Raw genomic sequence first — 12,039 nt, forward strand, 5'->3', positions numbered from 1 at the left:
ATGTGTCTCATCAAGAAAACTATTCCTCGTACATATATTGGCTAACTGGCCTCCTGGCTTTGCGCTCCCCTGTGTGTTCTGTCCTTTGTTGTCAAGCACTTTTCAAACCCACAGGTTTCATGAAAGTATATAGTATCTGCTCAAATTCGACACTATGCAACTCAGCAGAGGCAGTGTTTCATGAGAAAAAGTATGCATGGTTGTGCAAGAGAGATCACATAAGACAGTGCGCAAGGGGGAGCTCAACTTGCTATTACAAGTCGTTTGACTCACAGTTTTATGTGAAGAGCCTTTTGTTTTCAGTGCCCTGTTGCATCCAGCCAATATACTACATGAGTCAATATATTCAGCTTATGAGAACTGAATACAGATGAATATTTTTACCACTTGGTGACATATTACAGACTGTACATGCATCAGCACACTCTACAACTGAAAACTACAATCTATGGTGCAATTTCAAAGTAACTCCTTACTGTTGTGTGGAGCACCATGTTAACATGAAATTCAGCATCCCACACTTATAGGCTATCCTAATTAAATGATTTTATTCTAAGTACCCGCCTCTAGTATGATATTTTGAAATTTGGAGAAAAAGGAGTGCCTATATTCTAGTCAATATAGCCAAGGTGAAGCAAGTATTTTGCATGTTCAGACCTTTGAAAAAACGAAGACATCACCGACAGACCAAATTCCTGGGCAGTCATGCTGCTGGTATTTTGAAAAGACAACCTGGACCTTGCCACAGACATCATGCAAGTATACATCTGCTTCTGCAAAACAACACAAAACAGAGTACAATGCACAAGCAAATAGACTTGCTGTATAAACTGCTTTCAGAGGTTATACTGACGCTGTCCCTAGTGCACAAAAATAATGTCCTGATCCCATGCCAAGCTTGAAATTTTTGCTTATCCTAACTGGCTAGGCATGAAAACAAATTTCTACAATTAACAAACTGCAAAGCCAGATGAGCTGACTCAGATACATAAACTCTACTTTTAGATCAAATAAAACAAGAAAATTGAGGACAACAAATGCAACACCAGAAAACATATCAGAGACACCGTTTAGGTGGTTTGTCCAACCTAAAATCAGAACTGCTTGTTGATATTTGCCATATTACCTAGCAGAACAACTCTGTTTATGGGAATTATTCCAATTGGTCCCAGAATGTACAATGAAGTAGTGAAGAGCTGATTGACTACAGAACTTAATACAATAAAACATGAAGAGCTCCCAGCATAACCTTAAAGGGCATGTTAGACACTGGAGTATCATTTCAATGTATGTGATCCATTAAACCTGAACCACAAGGAACAAATTTCCAACTGTTTTTCTGCACAAGCATTGGCCAACATCGATTTCTCAGCAAATTTCACTGACGCTTCTCAACCACAAGATATTCTAGGCTTTAGCATAATTCGAATGACATTGCATAGCCAGATCCTCTCACCTTAAATGTTTCAAATGTAGCGAGCATATTTTACATCAATTTTAGCCAAAACACCTGCTTGTAGTGGTTCTTTTGTCATGGCTGCCACAGTTCTGTGATCCCTTATTTCTTATTGCTATGTGAAGTGTGCACCAAACCAGGCCCACAGCAAATTCTTTAAAACTAAAAGCTCGGTCCTGGCCCATGAAAGTCCTCTAAGCTCACTTGGTCTGTTACCTGGCATATTGTGCCAGGTAACAAGTTCTACTAAGTCTTATTATTGAACCCATTACCATGTGAAACAGTGTCTGTAAAGCACAGGCGTGCTTTGAAAGTGAAAAAAAAATTGTTTTAGAACTGCCAAATCTGTTCTGATGTGTGCTCAAACAATAATAATTCTCCCTTGATTAAGGATTAATAAAACCTTAGAGCTTATTTTAGTTTTTACTAAAGATAATATATAGCCATGTAGCAGGACATATACTATACTTCCAGAACTCCAATGCTCTGGTAGCTAGGTGAGGATAACTGTTAATTCGCACTCTGAAGCTTAACAGCTCTGGTGGCCCAACTGAATACTTGCTACACAACTTGGCATCAGCCCTCAGCATTAGCTGAGTGGGCTCTGGGCTACTCAAATGAACTATGCAGTTCTAACAAAAAGAGAGAGAGAAAGCAGCCCAACACACACACACAATATTTTCTTTAGCTGCAAAAAATAGTTTATATTAAGGTAATAGAAATCTTCAAAGCTTTATATTTACTAAGGGTGTGCAAATACATTAATATTCAACTTGGAATTAAATAGTGAACGTGCAAACAATTCTATCTTTCGGACACTGGTACCTTCAGTGAATGACCTGGCCATGGTCGGTGCCTTAACGTTTGCTGCGTTCTCATAGCGCAATCTTTATGGGTACAAGGTTCGACCAGGTGAACTGGTCTTATCGAAATGATTAACGCTACGTGAACAGAGAAAACAAAAGCAACGTGCGTGGAAAGCATGGAAGCATGTGCCAAGACCAGGCTAATTAGCTGCCGGAAGGCAGGCTGATTGGATCAAATATGCGAGTTCAGAGTAAATATGTGAGCTCCGCGTAAAGCGTGTAATTTATTATAAGTTCTGAAAATGTACATCGCTGCCGATCGCAGCACACTGCTTGGCGGAATTTTCAGCCGCCCCAATCCATATGACGTAAATCACCCAATTGACATCATGTGGGCAAGCTATCCGATTGGCTGCCCAGGGCACGTCATCTATAATTTTTCCACCTTTACGGTGAACAAATGATGTTCATAATAGTTGGAATGTTGGTTAATTTGTTTTTATAAAAAGAAAGTAACATAAAGAGAATGCACAAGAAAAATTTTTCAGTACACTTACGCACTTCCGGCACACAAGTGTCTGCTTGTGTTACAACGTGCTCCGTCTTTGACAAGAGCTCTGCCATCAGTGTCAGTATGTCATTTCGCGAGCACTATGATTCGACTTTGTTGCGTCGTGGACTGCAAACGTAGCATCTGGCAATATGTCAAGCTGCAACATCGTGTCCCTTTGCAAGCCAGTAGACGAGCCAACTGGCTGCAGTGCATCGGACTGCCGTTATCTAATCGGCGCGAGGATTTGCGTGATTGCAGCCATCACTTTACACTGGAAGATTACTAATGCAATAGCGTTTCGCAAGTCCGGTATTAGGGTAAGCGCAAGGAAACAGGACCTGGCCATGTCCCCTTGCATGTCGTTTCAGAGCATGAACAGAAGTGCAAATGTGAATGGTCTGCACGGTGAAGCCACCTGGTGGTATAGAGCTCAACCACACACAGTAGCAGTAACAAAATGTATTCTTTGTTGCTGGCGTAAGATTTTCGCAAGAGTGTAATCATTAACACATTGTTTTTGTAAATGTTTAAAATGTTTTGCACTTGGTTAGAGCAATACTAGCTCTTTCCTTGGCTGGTTAAGCTCTGCGCCAGCGGGTGGCTGGACCGTGGAGACCGATCAGGCAGCTCATGTTCGTCTATGCTAAAGTTTCTTCATCAGCTTGGGTTTATGCCTCCACTGTTCCGTCGAAACATTCAGCTAATGTGTTAGTGTGTGATTACCACAATACCAGCCACATTCGGCGCTACGACAGAATGATCGCAACGCACGCTGCTTCGATAGCTCTCGCTTGGGGTCGACGGCCAAGCGGCTAGCAGAGAGGTTTCGCGAAGATGGGTGCAGGCTTCAAAATAACCAGAAGTGGATGATGTGACGTCACAACGTTACGCAGAACCAGTGAAGGCGGAGCTTAGACCCAATCGCTCGGTGAATAAGTTGAGGGGGAAAAGCATGGCTAGTGACGAGGGTAACTTGTAATCGCTTGTAGCTCCATTAATATGTAACGCTTCACTTAAATTGTGGTGCGAATGTTCTACTTAAGCTGTACCCTACGTGTCTACAAAATTTGTCCAGATCATTTCAGGGGCCCTTTAGATTTTCTGATGTCTGATTCAATATTCAGCTCTTTTTTTTCCTTGATTCGGTTGGATATTCGATTCGAAATCTACTATTCGGTATTCGCATACCCCTAATCTTTACCATTCAAGTATCCAGATGGGCAGCCTATAATAAGGAGTAATTTACACAATTACCAAAGTTACATGAATTAACTTTTTACTATTAATTTTAGGTGGTCAATGCAATTCAGCAGTTTAAAGTCCATCTTCAACACCTATCTAGCTGAGCAATACAAATTTCAATATAAGATCCTGCAAGACCTATGTGAACATGGGAAGACCTATGAGAAGGCAACCACCACTCCTTGCTTTCCTCTGGTGCTGTCCAAACTCAGTTGTGTGTAATTTTCCCTTCTATACTGTTTTCACTGCCTTTTTAGGTAAAAGTATGAGTGGGACCTGCAAGCAAGTTGGGGAACAGGGATTATACATGCACTCTTTAGCATGCTCTTGCTATGCATCCGTAGCTCCAATAAATAGCTACATCTTAAGCAAAGCATTATTTATTGGAACATGATGTAATATGCGGCTATATTAGAAAAATGTCAAAGCTGAAATGAACTTGAAAACAATGCTCGTTTTCAGTGGTATGTTCCCAGTTTTTTAACAGGGGAAAAAAATAACGAATTCACGCAGTCAGTACGAGTTATTTCTGATGACAAGTGCCCGCCAACACAACGAACTATGGTAGCTGCAGAAATTTTCAGTGCTTTTTATTACGTAATGTGAATATGGCACACCACAATATGACCTCCTGATTACAATTCTGTGAAAAATTGTTTCTTCAGGTCTAACTCCCTGAACAAACAACATTTAGAATTCTTATTTGAGATAGTCATGACTGAGCAACACTAGGAAAGACCATGATAATCCCAAGGCACATGGTAACAGCTGCAAATTGTTTTTGACAGATTCAAGTTTTCCAAATTTTTCTGCGCACAAGAAAAAGCTGATACGAAGTACAGACACATGAAAAAATATGTTGTACCTTGTTTAGTGTAGTACAGTACGTTCAAGCCCTCCTTCCGACAAGTATCCTTGTCAAGGTGTGTGTCCTCAGGTCTGTAGAAAAGAGTAAAAAGCAATCAGTTATGTGGCATGATAGTAAGCAACAAGACAAGCATGCAAAAGTAGCTCCTCCTACAAAAGTACATTGTGCTTGCACTTCATCCTTCTGTCCACAAAAAGTTTGTTTCCATTTCCTCTCACACACATGCACAAAGAAAACATTTTTGCATACTTCAGCAGCAAGCAACACAATTAAGTAAGACACACACAGATAAGAGGGGCTTTAACGAACAGCACTGGCACTAAATACAATCACTGATAGAAAAGATGTGAGGCATGATAGGTAAGAAATATGGCAGGTCGCTTCTGTGGAAGCCTGCAATATAAAGGAAGTTAAATGAAAGAAAAAGCATTGTCATTCACCTGAGTGTAGCACAAAGCTACAAAGGAAACCCATACGAATTTACCAAAAAGAAACCTTCAAAATTTGTCCTCATATGGAAATAAAACCTGGAACAAATGCCTTTCCGAGATGGCCGTTCTACTATCTGAACTAACCAGGAGGCCAGCAGATTGCAGAGCAAGGTCGAAGACAACTCTGTTCATTGTTCAAATTGTACTGCAGCATGATCCACAAGCTCCTGCAGTATTCTTTATGTACTGGTTACAAGAAGTCCCAAATAAGCCTTGAGCTAATTGGGACCTCTTTCTGTATGTTTCCATTCAACGTACTCATTTCCAATATCACCAAATAAATGAAATCAAATCAAGAAAGCTTGGAACAATACGGCCACTGAATAATGCAAATCAGTTATGTGGAAGCCCACAAGGTGGGGGAAGGTTCATGACACACACACACACAAAGGCAATCCCCTGGAATGTAGCACAATGTTACAAAGGTGCATGGGTTTCTGTTGTAGGTTTAAGCCACAGACTAGGTGGATGCTAATTTTTTTTTTTCTTCCATGGATGAGTAATGCTTACCAAAGAGAACATGACAGGAAGCATGCTGCTACACTTGCTGCTGCTATCTGACAGACAGCATCAGATAGTGGTGCTATCATTTCAAGACAACTAATTGTGCATCTACTTGGTTGATTCCAAAAGATTTAGTGGCACTGTGCTCCCTTAAAAGCACGCTGTTGTTATCAGTATAAAATTACCTTGTCGCCAACAGTTTAGGGCTCCCCCAAGCTGAACAGTTATGCTATATACTGCAGACTTCTGTTGGTGAATGTGCTTGTAGCAGGGTTGATTTTCTCTCAAGAAATTTCCTTATCACGTTTACGTCAAACTAGATGACTAACGTCATGTCAGAGCAGGACACTCGCATTATGTGAATGCAATACAAGGTGACATGTAAACAACATGAATACATCTATGCAACCACGATAATGATCCTGTAGGCAGACATGGCTTAGTCCCTACACAGAGTTACAATGGTGACTTCCGAACACTTAGTTATTCAAAAGTGGCATTTGTGACCTCACACATGATACAACAGCAAGCAGGAGAAAAGTTTGAAGTGCCTTTTAATGGTGATTGCAGTGCACAGAGAACAGAAAAAATAAAGAACAGGCAGAAAGAAAAGTTGCAGAGTAAGCTTTTTTCTTCTTCTTTTTTTTCAGGAAAGCTTACCTGCAAAACTTTCTAATTCTGAAGGTGGCCACATTTTGCCCATTTCCGGTCTTCGTAGCCGAAATGGACAGGATGCACGCCACTTGAAATGGCTCACATCTCTTCACATTTGACAAATCCATGAATTTCGATGATGCCTACAAAATAGATGTGGCATACTTGAACCATTCTGTTCTGAAAACTAAACACATTTTCACACTTTTACCCATCTGAAAGCAATCCAATAAATAAAACCATGCAAGGAAAACTGAATTTTTTTTTTTCTTGACACACCGTAGTTACTTAGAGGCTATGGCGTTGCACTGCCAAGCACAAGGTGACAGGTTCAATTCCCTGCCACAGCAACTGCACTTCGATGCAGCAGAATGCAAAAACACTTGTGTGCTTAGATTTAGGTGTACATTAATGAACCCCAGGTGATCAAGATATACTATACTGCAGATTGCTGTTGATGAATGTGCTAGTAGCAGGGTTGATTTTCTCTCAAGAAATTTTCTTATCAGGTTTATGTCAAACTAGATGATAAATAAATGTGCCCATGTCCCCAATTACATGCTTATGATCAGATCGTGGTTTTTGTGCATAAATAAAGCATTGCTGAAACTATTCAAATGAGGGCCATAGATAACTTGCAGGTGTTTCCATTTGTCAACAATCTGTCAAAATTGCTGCTAAAGGATCTGGCCTTTGTTATGACAATTGGTTACAGGAACCACAATGGAGGAAGAAAAAAGACAGATGAAGGGCCCTGATGTCAGTTTTTGTAAAGCCTCCTTGGTCAACTGCCATAGACTTATGGGGCAACTCCTCCTTTATCCTGCCCTTGATCCAGCTAGGTCCACCTCCATGCCTTGAGCCACGCTGACAACGGTCATGTTGGACAAAATGTGAGCAGCAAAGCCTGAAATTACACATGCCCTTCCACCAGACTTTTTGCAATGCATCTAGGATTGCAGGGGCCTCTCCTCAGTTTTTTTTCCTTCCTCCATGGCAGCCACATTCTGGATTATTCACTTTCAAAAATAGTTAATTGTGACATAATGAAGACATAACAAATAGTTATAGCATATTAAATGTAAATGTATCAAGACCAACATACAAATTTTGTGCAAATACTATTCATATATGCAGACCAACTGCACAGCACGAGAGATAGTGCTTGTCTGAACTACCATAGAGGAGTCGTTTGTGATACCCACCACCGCATCGAAATCTAAAGACAGAAGATGCCGCTGCCTGACGTAGGCTCCAGACAGGCACTTACACGAACCTACACATATTACATCGCGTACACCTCACAGCCTACAGGGATGAATGCCCGTGGTGCAGAGAGAGAGAAAGGCAAAGGAAAGACAGGGAGGTTAACCGGGCCACACCAACCCTATACCACGTTGCGTGGGAGTGCACACTACACAACATAGAACACCCCGACACGAACACCACGAGGAAGCAATGGGAGGCACTGCTGTCCAGCTGCTAGGCCTTTGACGACCAGCTCAAGCTGATACAGAGAGCTGAGAAGATGGCAAGAGCCAGCGGAGCCCTGGACTAGGGGCCCCGATCACTAGCGATTCTTCTGGTTATTCTTTTAATAAAGTCCGTCCGTTTGTCCATCTGGCACCACATGGTCAGGGAGACAACTGGCGGAGTGTGCCAAATCCTCACAAGTTCATCCACAAGGCGGAACACGAAATACTATCTCGTGTTGCCACAAAGCTTGTGACTAATCTTTTAACACAGCCCAGTCTTCCAAGCGGATGTTCAAAGAACAACTTCTAAGCAGGTGTTGCTACGTTAAAGAGTAGGACAGAAATTAACATGGTTTTCAGCTGCCAGTGGAGTAACAAGTGAATGCTGATGTAATGTTTATGATGTTCCTGTGAATCCACAAGAACATTAACTTTTGCAATGGCATCATGCAAATTTGGGGCATTAGAAAGTATGTAATCATATGCAAAAGACTAAATATTATTACAAGAAATTGGCTTCTAAAATGGTTTTCAGAGGCAACAAGGAATTAAATAAAATGGTGAAATTTCATTCTGCAAATAGTTGAGCCCAACTAATCACTATGGCCACAAGACAATCCTAATGCGCTGATGGACACTGTCAGCTTTCACCTTCCCATGGCCAATTACGCCAGAGATAATGCATGCATGCTTGCCTGGCAACAAATGCTCAGGCAAACAAGCAATCCCAGATGGACCACTGAGCACAATCTACAATTTAGGGCACTATTCTGCACAGCCCAAACGACTTCCATCTAAGAGTCACAATAAGTAGCACCGCTAGTACCTACCTGCCAATAGACAAAGCACAGGTTTCAGACTTCTTTAGCAGGCTCAAAGTTGAAGTAAACCATTTCGTTTCATTTTTATTTGAACACAAAAAAAATTCTCTTTCATGTTTTAATGCATGCAATCTTGTCTCTAATAATGATACAACAACCATGCCTGCCAACCTGTGAACTCAAACATTTGTAAAGATCCTGCAAACACAATAAAGGAAGAGAACAAGAGGTGAATAGCACAAATTTTTAATAGTCTGCCTTGACGACAGATTCTTTGTGAGACACATATGCACCCTATGAACGATTATTTAGCTAACAGCACACAACCAGCAGCAAACTTGGAATGGCACAAACTGAAAAGCAACTCGATGTTTTTAGATCACAGTGGGTTGTTCTGCAACTTTGTTGTTGATGATTTTGCATGCTTCAGGAAATTGTCAGAATTAACTTGCTCCAAGCAGGTAACCCTCTGGTGTACTTTAACATCACAAGCTGTCAGCTTGTGATGTACTTCCTTTCTTCTATCACCATCCTGCCAAGAAATTGGTGGTACTACTGGTGGTGACATCACGCATACACAGACTCATCTAATTTTTGTAACAAACTTATTCTTCAAGTGGTGCTACTATTAGCAGAGAGAATATAGAAAGTGTGTACTCTCCTGCCAAAATCACATAATGTCAATTGCACAAAACCACAATGTCAGGAAATAAACAACAACTGAAATAAAAGCTATGCCACATTGCAGTTCAATGCTATTTTCCAAGATATCATCACTAGGGCTGTAGGACTTGGCTAGACAATGCGGTAGTGGTATTATTTTCAACTCATGTAAATTTAACTATTGTGAATTCCATAATTTTATATGGATCATTCAAAATTCAAATTCATCTGAGGCTGAACAAAGTATGCTCCAAAACAAAATCATGATTTCTTAAAATTATGATGCATACATGAAACAAAGTACTACTACTATGAGAATGATTGAGTAGCCACCTCTGGGACCCAAAGCAGAGAGTAGAAAGTTCCCACACGCTCACATCTGTGATATCAAAGCCACAAACAGTAGAATCACTGTTCTCTACTCAATATGTTCCCTGTTAACATACACAAAACATAGGTACTTTTTCAATATTAAGGCTTTATGTCTGCTCATCGCCCACCGTAGTTGCTTAGTGACTGTGGCATAGCGCTGGTAAGCATAAGGTCACGTGATCAAATCTCAGCCACCGCAGCTGCATTTCAATCGAGGCAAAATGCAATAACGCCCGTGTGCCATGCATTTGGTGCACGTTAAAACCCCTGGTGGTAAAAATTGATGTGGAGTTTCCCACTACAATGTGCCTTGTATTAGATCATGGTTTTGGCCCATAAAACCCCAGAATTTTTTTTTAGTGTCTGCTCATCGGCAATTTTTGGCCATGTTGCACTGCCCTGGGAAGCAAGAAATTCTGAATTAGTTATCACCTTTGTTTGAGTTAAAGGAGTACTGACACAAATTTTGGAGGGCTCTGTTCTTTAGATCGATCGATCGATCGATCGATCAATCAATCAATCAATCAATCAATCAATCAATCAATCAATCAATCAATCAATCAATCAATCAATCAATCAATCAATCAATCAATCAATCACAAATGTTATTTTCACTGTCAGTAGCTATTGACCCAGTAATCATGGCAAAGAAATTTGTTTGCTTTAGCGTGCCAAAATTGTTTAGTTATAAGCTCATATGCTACGAGTGGTTGCGGTTTCAATTTTGAAGAGCACTTAGTGCTCCATAATGCAAGAGGAATGCTTGTAAACAATGACAATCATGTGAGCATGCAGACCTGTGATGCATGCTGGTGCCCCATATAGCATACCACCTGTGCTTCTGTTTTGTCTGCTGATCTGGTGGGAAACCTGTGCATTGCTACCTCATTGCAATGCTTCGTTGGGCAGAAATCCACTATGCATTATGATCCGGGAATTAGAGAGTTTAGCATGTTTTCAAACTTCTTACGGTCCACTGGGTAGGCAAAGGGGTGCAGGGCAGGAACAACGCTGGTAGCAACAGCCAGTGACGCAGTGTCTAACCAGACAGCATGCAAACAAATACTGCAACTACTTAACTGCTGGCATAAAGTGTCATGATAGCGACATAATTGTTAACAGGCAGTACTTTTATGATAATTCCTTTCATCGACAACAGTGATCCAACAAAAATAGATTTTAAATGCACTGTAGTTGGACTAATTCTCATTGGACAGCTGGCCATAGCACAGGCAACCTGGTAAACCGCAAGTGGTGCAAAGTTTGCATGGACACTTCACGCGCACTTATGTGTGCGGTCAGAGCAAGACAACCAATGCAAACAGTGCTAAAATGCCTTCTGAACGGCGAGACAAACCAATGACGTCACACATCACTGAAATCAATCGTCAAAACTCATGACGTAACACTGTTTACAAATAAGACCTACGCTGATGACTACATCGATAGGTGCTGTACTTCATAATTTTTCTGTTTGCACAAACTTCAAAATTAAATTAAAATGTGCTCTAAGCTGCATATGCTATTGATAGTCTACCAATTATACCTATGAGGTTGCAGCCATAAAACCTACCAATTATTTCAAGTAGGAATTTTTGTGTCAGTACATCTTTAACATTCAGAAGTCACTGAAAATACAGACAGTCAAGCAAACATTTCTATTCAGCCAGAATATTGGATAATCCAATATGAATGCTCACAAGTTGACCAGATGTTTAAGTTGCACCCTATCATCATAGCACATTTCTGTGAACCATGCCCTACCTTTGTATTGCTGGGATGACGGTCAAGAACTCCTGGCTTCAAAAAGATGCAGTTGCCGACAGAATAGGTCTCCTTCTGCCACTTGACTGAACTGTAGTAAACTTTGCCATTCTTCTCTCCAAACAGCACCTCCCCAAATCGACAGCTTTCAGCCTGGGCACAGCAGTTACAAGCAAGTTAGAATGTGTAAAGAAAAGTATGGTTGCTGAACAAAGGACACCTTGAAATTATTCATTATGCAAAATAGAAGTGAGGCATGCAGACAGGACACAAGAATAGAGAAGTAGACAACACGAACGCCACTTCTCTACTCTTGTGTCCTGTCTGCATGCCTCACTTCTATTTTGCATAATGAATCTTTACCAACTAG

General features: G+C 40.9%; 1 protein-coding gene across 3 annotated transcripts in view; it reads right to left on the reverse strand.

Annotated features, from left to right (window-relative positions):
• The window catches only part of LOC135896956 (DNA (cytosine-5)-methyltransferase PliMCI-like), a 186,984-nt gene that overhangs the window by 70,003 nt on the left and 104,942 nt on the right, over positions 1-12,039 (reverse strand). For all 3 annotated transcript variants that reach the window (XM_065425518.2, XM_065425527.2, XM_065425510.2), the window contains exons 19-22: positions 11,670-11,822; positions 6,581-6,717; positions 4,923-4,996; positions 658-773 (exon numbers count right to left, since the gene is read on the reverse strand). In XM_065425518.2, coding sequence (XP_065281590.2) covers positions 658-773; positions 4,923-4,996; positions 6,581-6,717; positions 11,670-11,822 — 480 coding nt within the window. The remainder of the gene's footprint in view (positions 1-657; positions 774-4,922; positions 4,997-6,580; positions 6,718-11,669; positions 11,823-12,039) is intronic.

The sequence above is a fragment of the Dermacentor albipictus genome, chromosome 1 (assembly GCF_038994185.2).
Source record: "Dermacentor albipictus isolate Rhodes 1998 colony chromosome 1, USDA_Dalb.pri_finalv2, whole genome shotgun sequence".
Lineage (NCBI taxonomy): Eukaryota > Metazoa > Arthropoda > Arachnida > Ixodida > Ixodidae > Dermacentor > Dermacentor albipictus.